The sequence below is a fragment of the Rhincodon typus genome, chromosome 22 (assembly GCF_021869965.1).
Source record: "Rhincodon typus isolate 14 chromosome 22, sRhiTyp1.1, whole genome shotgun sequence".
Taxonomy (NCBI): domain Eukaryota; kingdom Metazoa; phylum Chordata; class Chondrichthyes; order Orectolobiformes; family Rhincodontidae; genus Rhincodon; species Rhincodon typus.
Genome location: NC_063353.1, coordinates 50042629 through 50061875, shown reverse-complemented (window position 1 = coordinate 50061875; position 19247 = coordinate 50042629). Strand labels below are relative to the sequence as shown.

General features: G+C 41.0%; 1 protein-coding gene across 1 annotated transcript in view; it reads right to left on the bottom strand.

Moving 5' to 3' along the window:
* Positions 1-19247, bottom strand: part of LOC109917558 (semaphorin-3E) — a 125750-nt gene that overhangs the window by 7355 nt on the left and 99148 nt on the right. Inside the window, exons 14-15 of the mRNA XM_048610232.1 lie at positions 6315-6385; positions 479-615 (exon numbers count right to left, since the gene is read on the bottom strand). Coding sequence (XP_048466189.1) covers positions 479-615; positions 6315-6385 — 208 coding nt within the window. The remainder of the gene's footprint in view (positions 1-478; positions 616-6314; positions 6386-19247) is intronic.

The following is a 19247-nucleotide window of genomic DNA, read 5'->3' as shown; positions in this document are numbered from 1 at the left end:
CCTGTTGCACCTGCAAACCAACTTTTGTGATTCACTCACAAAGACACCCAGGTCTCTCTGCACAGCAGCTTGCTGCAATTTTTCACCATTTAAATAGCAGTCCATTTTACTGTTATTCCAACCAAAATGGCTGACATTGACCAACATTGTCCTCCATCTGCCAGACCCTTGCCCAATCACTTAACCTATCAATATCCTTCTGCGGACTTTCAGTGTCCTCTGCACACTTTGCTCTACCACTCATTTTAGTGTCATCTGTGAACTCAGACACACTACACTTGGTCCCCAGCTCTAAGGCATCAATGTAAATTTTAAATAATTGTGTGGTCAAGTGGTACTTCAACATTATAGATTTAACAATATTCCAGCGATTTGCCCACCCACCATTGACCACAGTCAGATTCAAAATCTTTCCCTCGTGTAAGATTTTGTATCCTTACTATTTTAAAAGCTAAAGCTCATTCCACAAATAACTTACCTCATCTTGTTTCATGCTGTTTGTTTCCACAAACCACAACACTTTTGCTTGTGGAGATCTGGGGCTACACTCCAGCAAGGTACTGTTTTTCTCAATGCCGTACAATAACCTTTCTGCTGTTTTTGTAAATGTTCCACCTGACCGAGGGAAGAAAGAGAAAGATTCTTTGTTTATGTAAAAACTAAACTATCAGTATGCAATATCAAATCATGATCCTGCTTTTGGTTTCACAACATCAAAAGTATATAATTTCTCCATGAACGTGTTTTGGTTGAAGGTACATAGTATTCAGGAATTCCATGTCAGAATGTACATCCTAATGCAGCAATGCAGAATTCCAATTTGTATTAATTATATCAACATGACATCTTCTGACCCAAGGATGTGTCTAAACTTAGAATATGAATTTTCTTTCTTCAAGGATACTGTCAGACCTGCTGAAGATTTCCAGCATTTTTTGATTTTATTTTAAATTTACAACATCTGCACCATTTCACTTTTGAACCTATTTAAGGTATTACGTGAAGGTTACATTTGGACTTAAACACTGCGGAAACTCTTCTATATGCCTTAGAAATATTGTCTTGGGCCTTGGACATTAACCTGAGCGGCAGGCAGAGTCACGTTCCAAACCCAAAAGTTACTTCCCAGAGTATTAAGACACAGAAACGTCAGAAATAGGAGCAGGAGTAGGCCATTCAGCTCTTAGAGCCTGTTGATCATTCATGTGACCATGGCTGATAGAGTCAAGAAGTCATAGAAAGATACAGCACCAAAACAGATTCTTCGGTCTAACACATCCACGCCAACCAAATAACCTAAATAAATCTAGTCCCATTTGCCAACATTTGGCACATATCCTGCTAAACCTTTCTATTCATTTACCCATCCAAAAGCTTCTTCATTGTACTAACCTCCGCCACTTCCTTGGGCAGTTCATTCCATACATGCACCACCTTCTGTGGGAAAAAGTTGCCTCATAGGTCTCTTTTAAACCTTTCCCCTCTCACCTTAAACCTATGCCCTCTAGTTTTGGACTTCCCCATTCCTGGGGAAAAGACCTTGGCTGTTCATCCTATCCATGCCTCCCTTGATCTTATAAATCTCCATAACGTCACCCCTAAGCCTCTGACACTCGAGGGAATATAGCCCCAGCCTATTCAACCTCTCCCTATAGCTCAAACCCTCTAACCCTGGCAACATCCTTGTAAATCTTTTCTGAACCCTTTCAAGTTTCACAACATCCTTCCTATAGCAGGGAGACCAGAATTGCATGCAGTATTCCAAAAGTGCCTGAACCAATGTCCTGTACGGCTATAATCTGACCTCCCAACTCCTATACTTACTGCACTGACTTATAAAGAAAAGCATACCAAATGCCTTCTTCACTATCCTATCTACCTGTGACTCCACTTTCAAGGAACTGTGAACCTGCACTCCAAGGTCTCTTTGTTCAGCAATACTCTCCAGGACCTTACTAATAAGTGCATAAAATCTGCCCTGATTTGCCTTTCCAAAATACAGCATCTCACATTTATCTAAATTAAGCTTCACCTGTCACTCCTCGGCCCATCAACCCATCTTGTCAGGATCCCATTGTACTCTGAGGTAACTTTCTTTGTTGTCCACTACAGCACTAATTTTGGTATCATCTGCAAACTTACTAACCATACCTTCTATGTTCACATTCAAATCATTTATGTAAAATATTCAATTCAATACCCTGTTCCTGCTTTCTTCTTATCACCCATTGATCCCTTTATCCCTAAGAACTATATTTAACCCTTTCTTGAAATATTTGTTGTTTTGGCCTTAACGGCTTTCTGTGGCAGACAATCCTAAAGACTCACCATTCTTTGGGTGAAGAAATTTCTCTTCATCTCAGTTCTAAATAGTCTACCCCATATCTTTAGACTGTGACCCTTGGTTCTGAACTGCCCAGTCTTTGGGTCTAGGCCCAAAACGTCAGCTTTCCTGCTCCTATGATGTTGCTTGGCCTGCTGTGTTCATCCAGCTCTACACATTGTTATCTCAGATTTTCCAGCATCTGCAGTTCCTACTATCTTTGAAAATATCCTTCCTGCTTTTAATCTGTATGATCTAGTTAGAATTTTATAGGTTTCTACAAGAACGCCCTAATTCTTCTAAACCCCAGTGAATATAGTCTTAACTGATCCAGTGTCTCTTCATATGTCAGTCCTGCCATCCCAGAAACTAGTTTGGTAAGCCTTTATTCACTCTCTCCATAGACAGAACATCTTTTCTCAGATAAGGAGACCAAAACTGCACAGAATACTCCAGGTGTGGTCTCACCAAGACCCTGTACAATTGCAGCAAGACGTTCCTGCTCCTGTGCTCAAATTGCCTCACTATAAAGATTAACATACCATTTGCCTTCTTCACCATCTGCTGTACCTTCATGCTTACTTCCAATAAAAACCAAAAGAACTGCATTTGCTTTAAATCAGGAACAAAAACAGAAGTTGTTGGAAAAGCTCAGCAGGTCTGGCAGCATCTGTGAAGGATAAAAACAGAGTTAACATTTCGGGTCCCCTGGCCCTCCCTCAGAACTGTTCTGAGGAAGGGTCACCAGACCCGAAGTGTTAACTCTGTTTTCTCCTTCAGAGATGCTGCCAGACCTGCTGAGCTTACTTTCAGTGACTGCCATATGAGGACACCCAGGTCTCATTGCACCTCCCCCTTTCCCGATCTATCGTTATCCAGATAATAATTGCTTTCCTGTTTTTGCTACCAAAGTAGATAACAACATATTTATCCAATTTATATTTCATTTGCCGTGCATTTGCCCACTCACTCAATTTGTCCAAATTGCATTGAAGTATCTCTGTATTCTCTTCATAGCTCACCCTTCTATTCAGCTTTGTGTTGACTGCAAACTTGGAGATATTGTATTTAGCGCTCTCATCTAAGTCATGAATATATATTGTGAAAAGCTGGGGTCCAAGCATTGATCCCTGCAGTACCCCAATAGTCACTGCCTACCACTTGGTAAATGAAAAGTTTATTCCCACTCTTTGTTTCCTGCCTGCCATTCATTTCTCTATCCAGGTCAGTACACTTGCCCCAATCCAATGTGCTTTGGTATAACATTTTAATCTAGGCTGACTGTTGGAGGTGGCCTAAAGATAGTGAATGTATTGGTAGTCACTTTTCATCATTCTGTAGTTTCTGGGAAGGTTCCTATAAAAAGGAAAGTAACAATACCTTATTGGCATTGAGGGTCAACCCACAGCACATGGACTGCAACGGCTCAAAAAGGCAGCTCACCACCAACTTCTCAAGGGCAACCACGGACAAGCAATAAATGCTGGGCCCAGCCAGTGACATCCACGTCCCTCATGTGATTAAAATAAATGTAATCCTTGTAATTAAGAAAGGAGGGAGACGGAAGATCTACTGTGAGGTTGTTGACTTGCTCACTGAGCTCGCTTGTTCTCATTCAGATGTTTCATCACCATGCTAGGTAACATCATCAATGGAACCTCCGATGAAGCGATGTTGTTCTACTCCACTTGGAATTTATACTGTCCAGTCTGTTATGGTGAGTAGCGTCATTTCCGGTTTTGATCTGTATGGGTTTGTATATGGGGTCCAATTCTACGTGTTTGTTGATTGCATATGGGTGGAGAACCATGCCTCTAGGAATTCCCATGCGGGCCTATGTTTGATCAAAACCGGAAATGACGCTACTCACCATAACAGACCAGACAGTATAAATTCCAAGCAGAGTGGAATAACATCGCTTCATCGGAGGCTCCACTAATGATGTCACCTAGCATGGTGATGAAACGTCTGAACAAGAACAAGCCAGCTCGGCGAGCAAGTCTACAACCTCATCCAAAACCCGAGCTACAGATCTTTGCCAAAACTTTGGAAGACCTACAGCCCTAATAGTTTGAAATCAGTATCGAGAAAATGTGAGAATCAATTATAAAGGATTTTGTAAGTGGACATTAAGAAGAGAATAAATTTAGAAAACATCAAATTGGGGGTGATATGTTAGCGTGGACTGAGAATTGGGTAACTGAAAGAATACAAAATGTAGGAATAAATAGTTCATTCTCAGAGATCATCAAACATAAAGTAACTGCATAACGATGGGTGGGCAGGTCAGAAGATTGGACAGACTAAAAATATACCAAGGAATGACTAAAGAAATGGAGGACAAATAGAATTTGAGACAATGCTAGATAGAAATATAAAAACAGGAAGAGTTTCAATAGATATTACAAAAAGAAGAGTCAACAAAGTGAATGCTAGTTCTATCAAAAGTGAGTCTGGGGAATTAATAGTGAAAAATAAGGATGAACTAACAGATATTTTGCTTCTGCCTTTACTATGGTACTAAGTACCATCTCAGAAACAGTTGCCAACCAGGTCCAGGTGCACTTCATCTCAAGTCTAAAAGATGTGGATCATGAGAACATTGGTATGTGTCATTTTCCAAAGGTTTCTCAATTCGAAGAAGGTTCCATTAGATTGAAAAATGGAACCTAATGATCAACAGTGATTTCAAAGTCATCAGTAGACTCCTAATTCTAGATTTTTATTGAATTTAAATTACACCATCTTCCATGGCAGGTCCGGAGTTCAGGTCCCCAGAAGAGCATTACCTGGGTCTATGAAGGTATGGTTGCTTAATTTGCTGATGACACAAAGGGAGGTAGAAAAGTAAGTTATCAAGAGGACATAAGGATTTTACAAAGTAACATATAAGTTAAAGGAATGGCCACATTTAAGGAACTGAATACAAAGCTATGGACGTTATCCTTCAGTTATACAGGGCATTGGTAAAACTACATCTGCAGCACAATGTACAATATTGGTTGCGTAATATGAGGAATTATTTAAGATTGTTTTATGAGGAGACGTTGGTCAGGATAACTTGTATCTGATGAAGTTTAAAAAAGGAAAAGTTGATTTGATCAAAATGTATAGATCCTGAGAGTTCTTAATAGGGTGGAGTAGAGAGGGATGTTTCTTCTTGTGGGAAATTCTACACTGTTTTAAAATGTTGGCTTATCCACTTACAACAGAGACATGGAGAATTCTTTTTTTTTAATCTCTTAGGGGTTTTGAGCTTTTGGAATTCACTTCCTCAAAAGGTAGTAGAAGCAGGATGTTTGAATATTTAAGCCAGAGGGGGATAGACTCATGATAATCAAGGTGGTGAAAGGTTAGCAGGAAGTAGTTGGGAGTGTGGATAATCAGATCAGCATGGAGGAATGGAGGAGTAGGTTTGAGAGACTGAGTAGCCTATTCCTGCTCCTAATTTGTATGCTCCTAACAGGCCTAGGCCATTATTTCTAAGCAGGCACTGGAAAAATGTGACAAATCTCTACCAGCGCCAGCTCTGGGCTCCCAGCCCTAGTTTGGACCCAATTTCACAGCACTGCCTGATTTCTAAAGAGGGGAAATGTTAAATCTGCTTTCTCTTCCCAGATGCTGCCAGACCTGCTATGTTTTTCCAGCAATTTCTGTTTCTGTCTCAACCATGGCCTTTGGTCCTTAACTTTGCTTCTGTCCCCCACTCTCAGCCCTGGCTCCCTCTTCATGCTCCCTCTCCCCAGCTCCAGCTCCTGGTCTGGGATTTCTAGGTGACCCTCTCATGTCAGCACTTACTTTCTCAACTGCATGTTGCTCCTCCAATCACAGGCTGTTTCTTTCCTGCATTTGCTGGGAATCGGCTCACTTGTGACTATGATTGGAAGAGTAGCCCCTCAGTAATTCCACTCAGGGGGCTAACTGTTGAGGGGGAAGTTTGCCCACTATGCCCCCCCACTGTGTACTTTCAGTGTCATTGATAGTCACATACCATTCAGCTCCTGGTCTAGGCACTGCTGGATGGCATCACCGTGTCGAATATCTTGCCTACGGTAACGCCTGCTAGAGAGGGTTAGATAAGTTAGTTTAAAATTCAAGAATGCACAATCCTCTTATAATATCTACATGGACATTATCTTCATTAGGCTTTCTCAAAAAGCTGTCTCTTAACTCTGTTCCAATGTTTTTGCGCTTTCACATGCTCTCTTATTTGGTAGAGGAGAGGTGTTGATGACATCAATTCAACAATTTGCTTTCATTTCAGATCATGTGAACAATAAAGGCTCCACGTTTCCAACAAGTTTATCAACTGGCTGCCCAAAACTAAACACATACATTATAAGTTTGAATTGGGAAAAGAACAAATCCGAGGTGATTGAATTCAATATGACAATGGTTCAAACCTGATAATGTCATGACACCATGAAAAAAATTGGCAAAGAAATTGTATAAATACCATCAATCTGACATGGGCTTGTATCACATGATGACTCTCTTTTCCCCATGTCTGTCCTGCCTCTGGAACTCTCAGCATGATTAAACAAGCTGTATTTGGAGGTTTGTTTCATACTCTCCATGTCATTTTTATCAGTTTCCAATTTAACATGTTATAATATTTTCTGAATGAACGGGAAGTAAAAATTAAGATGATGAAAAATCAGCTGATGATTTTCTCTGAGTCTGTTTCACATGTAGACCAATTTTATTCCTACTGCATCATCACAAAACATCAAGTATTACAGACCATTTCAATTCATTTAACATTACTCTACCCATACGGGAAATGAAAATAGTCAGTTAAATAGTAGATGATGGAATCCAAACACGCAGTTCATGTTAATGTTCATGTCTATCAATATTTCAGTTGCTTCTTCAGCTGAACAGCTATCTCCTAGAAACACAGAAAGGATCAATGTACCTTGCGTGTAATATTAACCTCAGTAATGAGGGAAGTGTTAAGTTTGTGTACATTCCTCTCTTTCCCTTGGATGAGGCTTATAGCTTAATCACATGATCCATCATTTTTCAGCCCATGGATATCTAATGTCATTCTTCTTTGCTGCTCACTCCCTACCGTTTTGAATATTTTTCTTCATGAAATTAAGAAACTCATTTTCATATTGTTATCAGGCTTGTGCCTCAATAGGACTGGTTCCTGGCGAATGATTACACATTGTGCTGACCCTCTGCGTAAGGATTTACTTTCAAGCTTCTGTTTGAATCCTCCCTGTGATTATTTTAAATCTCTGTCTCTTTATTAATATCATTGAAAGCAACCTATCTCTATTCACCTGTAATGGCTGCAATGAAGTCAGCCAGCTGGACCTCATAGAATATGAGTTCCTTATTGGGGCTGTTAATCTCTCCAATCAGGGAGCCCTGGCTGACAGATATAAACAGGAGTATCAGGGCTTCTGTTCACTCTGAGAGCTGGCTCTAAGGAAGCTGGATCAGTGTCAAGGACTCTCCACATGTAAATAATGAGTGACAGGATACCAGCCTCTGTAGAGTTATTTCAACTTCATCACCAGCCTCCAGAATCCTGAAGCTACCTATCAGTCACTTGGTAATCTTTCTTCCAGGGAAGGCTCAAATCTCTCAGGTGTGACCTTGTAACTACAGTAAGTTTTCCTGATAACACTTTAATAAATTCACACCAAATCTTCTTTCATCATTTTATTAGTCTTCCTTTAACTTGATGTCAAAAATCATATGGAACACTTCAACTGAGAACCTTCTAACTTGTACAGTCATAGAGTCATACAGCATGGAAACTGACCCTTCAGTCTAACTAGTCCAAGCTGACCATGTTCCCAAACTAAACTAGTCCCACCTGACTGTTCTTGGCCCATATCCCTCCAAACATTTCCTATTCATGTGCTTATCCAATTGATTTTTAAATGTTGCCACTGTACCCTCATCTATTACTTCTTCTGGAAGTTCATTCCGTACACAAACTACTCTGTGTAAAAAAAAAAGTTGCCTCTCATGTCCTTTTTAAAAACTTTCTCCTCTCATCTTAAAAATGTGCCCCCAGTTTTGAACTTACCACATTAGGAAAAAGACCTTTGCTATTCACCTTATCCATACCCCTCATGATTTTATAAACCTCTTTGAGGTTACCCCTCAACATCCTATGGTCCGGTGAAAAACGTCCCAGCCTATTTTGAGAACTCAAACACTCCATTCCTGGCACATCCTGGTAAATCTTTTCTGAATCCTTTCCAATTTAATAATATCCTTCCTATAGTAGGCCAACCAGAACTGGACACAGTACTCCAGAAGAAGACCCACCAATGTCCTGTACAACCTCAACGTGACGTTTCCAATTCCTATACTCAAAGGTCTGAGCAATGAAAGCAAGTATGCTAAACATCTTCTTAACCACCCTGTTTATCTGTGATGCAAATTTCAAAGAATTATTTACCTGAAACCTCTCTGTTCTACAACACTACCCAAGGTCCTCCCATTAATTGTATAAGCCCTGCCCTTTGCACTTATCCAAATTTAACTCCATCTCGCACTCCTCAGTCCATTGACCCAATTGATCAAGATCGCTTTGTAATCTTACATAACCTTCTTCACTGTCCACTATGCCACAAATTCTGGCGTCATCCATCAACTTATTAACCATGCTTCCTATATTCTCATCCAAATCATTTATATACAATGACAAACAAAAGTGGACCCAGCACTGATTCCTATAGAACACCACTGGTCACAGGCCTCCAGTCCAAGAAACAACGTTTCACATTCCAACATTCAATATTGTGGCTCCTGCCGTGAGGTCAGTTTTGTATCCAGTTGGCAAGCTCACCTGAATCCCACGTGATCTAACTTTACTAATTAGTCTACCATGCTGAGCCTTGTCAAAGGCTGTACTAAAGTCCAAGTAAGCAACATCTACTACTCAGCCTCATCAATCTTTTTGGTTACTTCCTCAAAAAAATCAATCATGTTTGTGAGATACAATTTCTTTCATACAAAGCCATGCTGACTATCCCTAATCATTCCTTGTCTCACTAAATGCATGTAAATCCCATCTTTCAGAACCACATCTAGGAACTTACCCACCACTGATGTTAGACTCACAGGTCTATAATTCCCAGGCTTCTCCTTACAGCCCTTCTTAAATAAGCGCATGATGTGGAGGTGCCGATGTTGGACTAGGGTGGACAAGGTCAGAAATCACACAACACCAGGTTATAGTCCAACAGGTTTATTGGAAATCACAAGCTTTCTGAGCGCTGCTTCTTCATCAGGTGAAGTGAAGAGAAGCACACAGGCACAGAATGTATGAGCAGAGAGATCAAAAGATCATACAAATGGTCTAAGTGGAGTGTCCACAGGCTGAATAACAAATTTCAGCAGGTGATCAAAAGTGTCAATAGCTGAATAGCAAGTGAGGGGCTGACCTATTATTTGATTAATTAAGGCAGAGAGATAATGGCAAAAAATTAAAATAGGATGGTGCTGGAGACAAATCACATGGCTGGGATAACATGATAGGTGTATGAGTCACATACCAAGGGTCTAATCAAAGGAATAAGTAATCCAAAACTGCACAAACTAATTAAGGTAGAGATATCATAACAAGTTATCAAGGTGATGGTGTCAAAACAGGACAGAAAGGAAGATTTTATTGAACAGTATGGTGGGGTTACATGTAGCACGATATGAACTCAAGATCTTCATAGCCTTCAGCATGCCATCAATGACAACAAACATCTCACCAAGATCATCCCCATGACTCCATTTCTTCAAACAACCTCCAAACCTTAAACAGACCATCATTCACAGCAAACTACCCAGACTTCAGAACAACATCGACCACAACACCACACACCCCTGTCATGGCAACCTCTGCAAGACATGTCAGATCATCGACATGGACACTACCATCACATGTGGGAACACCACCCACCAGGTGCACGGCAGATACTCATGTGACTCGGCCAATGTTGTCTATCTCATACGCTGCAGGCAAGGATGCCCTGGGGCATGGTATATTGGTGAAACCATGCAAATGCTATGCCAACGGATGAATGGACACCGCGCAATGATCACCAAACAGGATTGTTCCCTCCCAGTCAGGGAACACGTCAGTGGTCAAGGACATTCAGCCTCCAATATTCTCTTAAATGTCCTCCAAATCACCATTTGAGATGCACAACACCGCAGAATCATCGAGCAGAAACTGACAGCCAAGTTCCGTACCCATGAAGACAGCCTCAACAACGATCTTCAGTTCATGTCGCGTTACATGTGACCCCACCACACTGTTCTGTATCTGTAAACTCTTCCTTACTGTCCCGTTTTGACATCATCACCTTGATAACTTGTTACGATCTCTTAACCTGAATTAGTTTGTGTAGTTTGGGATTACTTACTACTTTGGTTAGACCCTCGGCCCCTATTGACCCTGTAATTCTTACACCCATCATGTTTGTCCAAACATTTGGTTTGTCTCCAGCACTGCCTTACTTTAATATTTTGTAATTATCTCTCTGCCTCGATTAATCAGATTATAGGTCATTCCTTCACTTGCTATTCAACTGTTGACACATTACTCACACCGTCTGTCACTTTTGATCACTTGCAGAAACTTGTTATTCAGCCTGTGGACACTCCACTTAGACCATTTGTATGATCTTTTGATCTCTCTGCTTATACATTCTGTGCCTGTGTGCTTCTCTTCACTTCACCTGATGGAGGAGCAGCGCTTCGAAAGCTTGCAGTTTCCAATAAACCTGTTGGACTACAACCTAGTGTTGTGTGATTTCTGACCTTAAATATGGGCACAACATTAGCCAGTCTCCAGTCTTCCAACACCTCAGCCATGATTATAGATGATACAAATATTTCTGCTAGCGGTGCTACAACTTCCTCCCTAACTTCCCACAACATCCTGGGATACACTTGATCAGGTCCTGGAGATTTATCCACCTTTATGTTTTCTAAGGCCTCCAGCAGTTCCTCTTCTGTAAAGTCAACTGTTTCTAAAAAATAAACATTTATTTCCCTGCATTCTCTAGCCTCCATTTCTTTCTCCACAGTAAAAAATTGATGCAAAATTTTCATTTAATATCTTACCCACCTCCTGACATTAACACAAAGGCAACCTCATTGATCCTTAATGGGCCCTATTCTCTTTCTAGTTGCTCATTTGCTTTTAATATACTTCTGGAATCTCTTTGGATTACCCTTAACCATGTCTGCCAGGGCTCTCTCAGATTCGGTCTTTACCTTCCTGATTTGGGGTCATCATGCCATTATTTGGGAAGCTTCACTCATTTGATTCTGCTGTCAAAGCCTAATTATTACCTTGCTCTCAACTAAACCAAGATACATGTGGAAAGAATGTGTTATCTTTTCTGGGCAAATGACCTTCTACAGTTATAGCTGTTTCTTGGAACTTTATTTTTCAATTAAGCAGATGAGGAACAAGATATTCTTCTTGTTCATACATTGTCCAGAACTCAATGTTGGAATAATACTTCTTGAGATAATTACTGCAACTGTAAATATTGACAAGATTTCTGGCAGATTAACAATGGTGATGGATGGAGAATGGTTTTTCAGGTGGTTGAATACTATACAACATTGGGAGACTTTGGCAGTGCAGTATTACCACTGCACTAATAATTTCTAGTCCCAGCCTGAGGCTTTGACAAACATGAGAAACCTCCACACTAGCTCGTGGAACTTAACTTCAATTGATGAATCTGGAATTGAAGGCCTCGTGTCAGTATGATTGATCCCGAAGCAATAACTGATTATAATTTATAAAGACCTAACTGGTTCACTAATGTTCTTTAGAGAAGGAAATCTGCTGTCCTCACCTGGTCGGGTTTACATGTAACTCCAGAACTACAATGATGTAATTGACTCTGAAATAGTCCAGGAAGCCACTTAGTTCAAGGTCAATGACTCTGGGGTATAGGTACATCCCATTGCCTTGGGACCTTGTCAGTGCTGCCTCTTTCCCGTGAAAGAATGAAAGAAAAACTAGGAAAGCTCAATTGTAAAGATGTTTCTGCTCAGGAGTGTTTCACACAAAAGTGCACAAAGTAAAATTTTTCATTACCATTTTAACTTTTACTTTATTAATCTCTGAGGTCAGTGTGATGTGTTCTATCAATGTGAGGTAACGATAGTGCTGAGAGTTCTCCTCTTAAATGTCACACTCTACTTAATAAAAATGCATATTGAGTGCAGTGACAACCATATGCCACATACTCCTGACTACTCCATACATCTAAGTCCCCAACATTATCACGGACACTCTGTTACCTCATGGGGCTTCCGAGGATCCTAATTATTACATTGCTCTCAACTAAACCAAGATAAATGTTCTATTCTTTCTCTCACAATCCAATTAACTTGTTCTCAATAAAGTGTTGTGATCTGGTGTGTGCTGTTTGAAAAGGCGATGGAAGCAGATTGAGTAATATTTTTGACAGAGGGAAGGAGCAGGGGAAAGAGAGTATCAGCAAAGTGCTTTCAAAGAGCTCACCCTGACACAATGAGCTGAATAGGCACCTTTTGTGTGATTGTATGATTCTATAAAATGCCACTTGATTCTTGAAAAATAGGTACCAATTGTAACAACATCTAGGCAGAATATGAAATATGATTGAAAATTAGATGAAAAAGATGGGCTCTGAATTTTGACGAAGGAGCAGTTTCTGAAGGATTGCAAGGACTGAAAGGTCTGACACTGATAGTGGTGCAAATCAATGTGTAAGAACAGAAGGTTACAGCCGGGGAATATTAATTGCAGATTGCAGGATAGGGGGAGCTTTGTAAGTATGTGCAGGGATTTTGCGTTTGTTGGAGGATAGTGAGGAGTGGGGTAGGATGTTGGCATTATGTGAGAACCAGGAGATTGTTTCTAGAGTTTTGTATAAATTAGTGAAAGGCACATCCTGCTGATTTTGGTTGAGCTTCTCTGGGAGATTGTCAACATGGTGGAGATGGAAATGAGCTGTTTTAATGGTAAGGTGTCACAGTGTCAAAGAGGACCCTGAAATAACCATCAGTTTAATTTGAACCTGATAGTGTGACTCAAGTCAATTGAATTAGTGACAAAGAACATATGAGAGGAGTGGGAGGGGAGGATGGGGTCTTGCCAATGTCAGGCTGAAGGAAGGTGCATTATCCATGGTTTAATTTCCAAACAAGCAGGTTGAGAACACAAATCAGGCAAACATTTTGCAGCTTAATGTCCACAGAAATCCTTCCAGCTCCCAGTTTTGTCAGTCTCCTGGCTGGCTCTCAAGTAAATTAGGAAGTGAAGAAACTTGGTGTATTCTTGATGTCAAACTTCTCCCCTTTCTCCAATCTGTTCTTTTCCCAGCATTTCTCTCCCTCTTCACCTGGGCCTGTTTTCACTCTTAATGTTTTCTTTCACTAATTTTGTTGATGATCTCTCTTTCACAGGTTTTGCATAATCAGAATGCTATACCAAACAATGATCATCTACAGATTGTTACATTTATATTACCCCAACCTTCGCAAATTCCACTGTTTATAAATCACCAAAGAATTGTCCCACAGGACCCTTGCCATCAGCTTGTTCTGTTCGAGTCTGCTTGTGTCAATACTCCCTGTACACATCCATATTCCTCAGATTCTGCATCGTTCCTTCTTCACAGTTCAGAAAATTCTTCTGGAATCAACAAAACACACCACAGTACCTCTGAAAATCTCTTCCTTGATCCTTAACCTTAGCTCCCTATTTATTCAGATCTTTATCTACAGACTCCACACTTCCCTATCACTCTTTCCGGTTTGTGGATGGCAAGCATCCGAGATTAGAGATATCACACTGTCTGGAGGAAATGAGAAATGTTCACTGATTTTGGTGAAACACAGTGGTAAATGCTTCCAGTTTCTTATCCATATTTTCATATGAGCACCCAAAGAAGTGAATTACCTAAAACTAAAGGAGACTGTAAATCCATAAGAGCATAAGGAATAGGAATAAGACTAGATCATTTAGCCCAACAAGACTTCTCTGCCATTCAATATGATGATGGCTGACTTTACTCTTGAATTCAACTCTCTTCCCCATTCCCATATCCCATAAAGACCAAACATCTGTCTATCTCAAACTTAACTGTATTCATCAAGGCAGTATCCAAAACCCACTTTGGGAGACAATTCCAAATATTAACAACTCTTTGTGCAATTTCACCTCATCTCAGTCTGAATTGATCAGTTCCTCATCCCGAGACTATGCCCCCAGTGTTTGAGATTCCTCAAATGGGGGAAACAATCTCAGCCCCCACCCTGTCAAAACCCTTCGCAATCTTTTTTGAGTAATGAGATCACCTGTCACTCATCTAGACACGATATGATTGTGATGAAGGCTTATCATATTTCATTATAATTCAGCAACTGGGGACCGAAAGTAGAGGTAAATCAGTTTTTGGGTTTAACTTCTGTGAAGGCAAATTTCTTTTTAAGGTCAGAAATGCACTGCTTGTTCGCACTGGGTTTAAAAAAAAAGTAGCTCCAAGGAATCATGTGACTTCAGTTAAATACAAACATATGAATTTGGAACAGAAGTAGGCCATTCAGCCCCTCAATCCTGTTCAATAAGATCACAGTTGATCTGGTTGGATTCCAAATTGCACATTCCCATTTAACTCTGATAACCTAAAAACGACAATCTATCTACCTCTGCCTTAAAAATATTCAATTACCCTGCTTCCATTGCCTTCCAAGGTGGACAGTTCCAAAGTCATGTGACCCTCTGAGCGATAAAGTTTATCCATCAGCTCGGTCCAAAAAGCATACTGACACCTGGCTTTAAAGCAGTGTCCACAGTCCGGATTCATCCACAAGACCTTCCTTTGCCAATATTATCCAGGATTTTATGATGCATAGATTCAAAAAAACTGGGGCAGGAGTTGGCTATTCAATCCATCATGCCTGCTCTACCATTCAATATAATCATGACCAACCTTCTAGCTTAGCCTCCACAACCTTCTGTGGTTCATTACCTCTACGTGGAGAAATGTTTCATCATCTCAGTTCTAAATGGTCAACATCATATCCAGAGATAGCATCTCTTGGTTTCTAATCTGTCCAGCGCTGTGAGAATTTTATATGTTTTAATCAGATCCCCTCTCATTCTTTGAAACGCTAATGAATACAGAGCCAGTTGAACTAATCTGTCATTGGAGGACAGTCCAGCCATCCCTGGTACCAGCCTAGTGAGCCTCTGTTGCAGCCCTTCTGTGGTAAGTATACCTCCTCCAATGTAAGAAGACAAAACTGCATGCAATACTCCAGGTGTGGTCTCACCCAGACCCTGTATAATGGCAGTAAGACATGCCTTTTGAACTCAAATCACGCTTCAATGAAGACCAATGTAACATTTGTTTTCCTAATTGCTTGCTACATTTGTCTGTCTACTTTCATTGACTGATGTACAAGGACACCCTTTTATTTTATTTTTCATGGGATGTAGGTGTCACCGGCTGGTACAGCATTTATTACACAACCGTAAGTGTCCAAAGGGCAGTTAAGAGTCAACCTTATCACTGTGGATGTGGAGTCACCTGTAGGCTAGACCAGGTAAGGTCAGCAGATTTCCTTCCCTGAAGGGCATTAGTGAATTGGATGGGTTTTAATAACAATTGACAATGCTCTCATGGTCACCACGAGGCTAGCTCTTTATTCCAGAGTTTACTCAATTCAAATTCACCATCAACCATTCGAATCACTGGCCTGGGGATCTGGATTACTAACTGAGTGACATTACCACTATGGAACTGCCTTCTCATAATAGAGTATAAACTGAATTTATACAGTCCTTTAACAGGATGGGCCTATCATGCAGTTAATTGAATTGTAGATGCATTGCTTCCAATACAACTCTGTTCTTTTATAAAATTGGAAACCTGAATTTTACACGGAACTCTAGATGTGGTCACATCAAAGTCCTCCACAACTGTAGCAAGACAATTTACCGCTGTGCTCTGATCCCCCTGCCATTGTGGTTGGGCAGTGCACCATGTACTTTAATTGCTTGCTGCACTTGCAGCTGATTTTCTACATTCCTTTTATAGGTACATCCAAGTCCCTTTGAAAATCAACACTTACAAATTTCACACTGTTTAAAAAAATATTCTCCTTTTCTAATCCTACTGTAAACATGACTAACTTCACACTTGCCCACATAGTACTTCACATGCCACCCTTGTTACCTTCTCACTTGTCTATATCTCTTCACAGCCTTTTACTGTCCTCCCCACAGCCTCCCATGAACCTAACTTTGCATCATCATATTACCTGCACCTAAAAAACTGATCCTTGTGACACTCCTACTAGTCACAGCTGGCCAATGTGAAAATGACACACTTTGGCCAGTCTCTACTTCCTGTCCCTTAATCAAGATTCCATCCAAATGGATCTCAGTCACCACAACTCCATGAGTCCTTACCTTCAAAACTAACATTTTGTGGGTCACCTTATCAAATTACCTTTCAGAAATCCAGGAACACTACATCTACTGGTAACACTGCGCGGGACTGGAGGAACACAGCAGGCCAGTCAGAGACAGAGGAGCAGGAAAGTTGATGTTTTGGGTGGGGATCCTTCTTCAGAAATTCTGAAGAAATTCCATTTCTGAAGAAGAGTCCCAACTCAAAATGTCAGCTTTCTTGCTCTTCTGATGCTGCCTGGCCTGCTGTGTTCCTCCAGCTCCACACTGTGTTATCTCTGACTCCAGCATCGGCAGTTCTTGCTATCTCTGACTACATCTACTGGTTCCCCGTTATCTATCCTACTAGCTACATCCTCAAAAAATTCTAATAAATTTTTCAAACTGAATTTACCTTTAGCAAAACCATGTTGACTCATTCTAATCATACAATGTCTTTCCAAATGGATTCTGAAGAGTTTCTGTTAATAATTGATTCCAGGATTTTCCTAACTGCTTTTAAGCAAACTGCCTGACGCATAGGAACAGAAATTGGCCATTCAGCTCCTTAATACTGTTTTGCCATTCATTGTCGGAGGTGACAAGATGCCAGGTCACGGTCCAAAGGTTTATTTGAAATCACAATTTTTCAGAGCTTTGTTCCTTTGTCTCATGAAGTGAGAGGGAAGCACACAGACACAGAATTTACAGGCAAAGAGATCAATGGGCAGAGAAATCAAAAAATCATACAAATGGTATGAGTGTAGTGTTGACGGGCTGAATAATAGGTCTCTGCAGATGATCAAGACTGTCAGACGGTGTGAGTAAAGTTTCGGCCTGTTGACACTCCACTCATACTATTTGTATGATCTGTTGATCGCTCTGCCCTTGATCTCTCTGCCTATAAACTCTGTGTTCTGTGTGCTTCTCTCTCACTTCACATCCATTCTGTCAAACCCCCTAAGAATATTGTATGTTTCAAAAGGCCAGCTCTCATTCCTCTAAACTCCAATGAATGTAAGCCCAACCTATTTAATCTTTTCTCATTCGAAAATCCCTCCAACCCAGTATCTATTTCCAATGCCAGGGTATCTGTCATTCAATAAGGGGCCCAAAACTGTTCACAGTATTCGAGCTCTGGTCTGACAAGTGCCTTGAATAGGTTTAGCAAAAGTTCCCTTTTTTTTACTCCATTGCCTTTGAAATAAAGGCGAATGTTCTATTTGCCTTACCTATGTACCAGCTGAGCTTGGATACTAGCTTTTTATAAGAACAAAGAACAAAGAAAATTACAGCACAGGAACAGGCCCTTCGGCCCTCCAAGCCTGCGCTGATCCAGATCCTCTATCTAAACCTGTCACCTATTTTCCAAGGATCTGTATCCCTGTGCTCCCTGCCCCATTCATGTATCTGTCTAGACACATCTTAAATGATGCTATCGTGCCCGCCTCTACCACCTCCGCTGGCAACGTGTTCCAGGCACCCACCACCCTTGCATATCTCCCTTAAACCTTTCCCCTCTCACCTTGAAATCGTGACCTCTAGTAACTGAGTCCCCTACTCTGGGAAAAAGCTTCTTGCTATCCACCCTGTCTGTACCTCTCATGATTTTGTAGACCTCAAACAGGTCCCCCCCAACCTCTGTCTTTCTAATGTAAATAATTCTAATCTACTCAACCTCTCTTCATAGCTAGCGCCCTCCATACCAGGCAACATCCTGGTGAACCTCCTCTGCACCTCTCCAAAGCATCCACATCCTTTTGGTAATGTGGCGACCAGAACTGTACGCAGTATTCCAAATGTGGTCGAACCAAAGTCCTATACAACGGTAACATGACCTGCCAACTCTTGTACTCAATACCCTGTCCGATGAATGAAAGCATGCCATATGCCTTCTTGATCACTCTATCCACCTGCGTTGCCACGTTCAGGGTACAATGGACCTGAACACCCAGATCTCTCTGTGCATCAATTTTCCCCAGGGCTTTTCCATTTACCGTATAGTTCGCTCTTGAATTGGATCTTCTAAAATGTATCACCTCGCATTTGCCTGGATTGAACTCCATCTGCCATTTCTCTGCCCAACTCTCCAATCTATCTATATTCTGCCGCATTCTCCGACAGTCCCCTCCACTATCTGCTACTCCACCAATCTTAGTGTCATCTGCAAACTTGCTAATACCATCTATACTTTCCTCCAGATCATTTATGTATATCACAAACAACAGTGGTCCCAACACGGATCCCTGTGGAACACCACTGGTCACAGTTCTCCATTTTGAGAAACTCCCTTCCACTACAACTCTCTGTCTCCTGTTGCCCAGCCAGTTCTCAATACATCTAGCTAGTACACCCTGGACCCCATGCGACTTCACTTTCTCCATCAGCCTACCATGGGGGACCTTATCAAATGCCTTACTGAAGTCCATGTATATGACATCCACAGCCCTTCCCTCATCTATCAACTTTGTCACTTCCTCAAAGAACTCT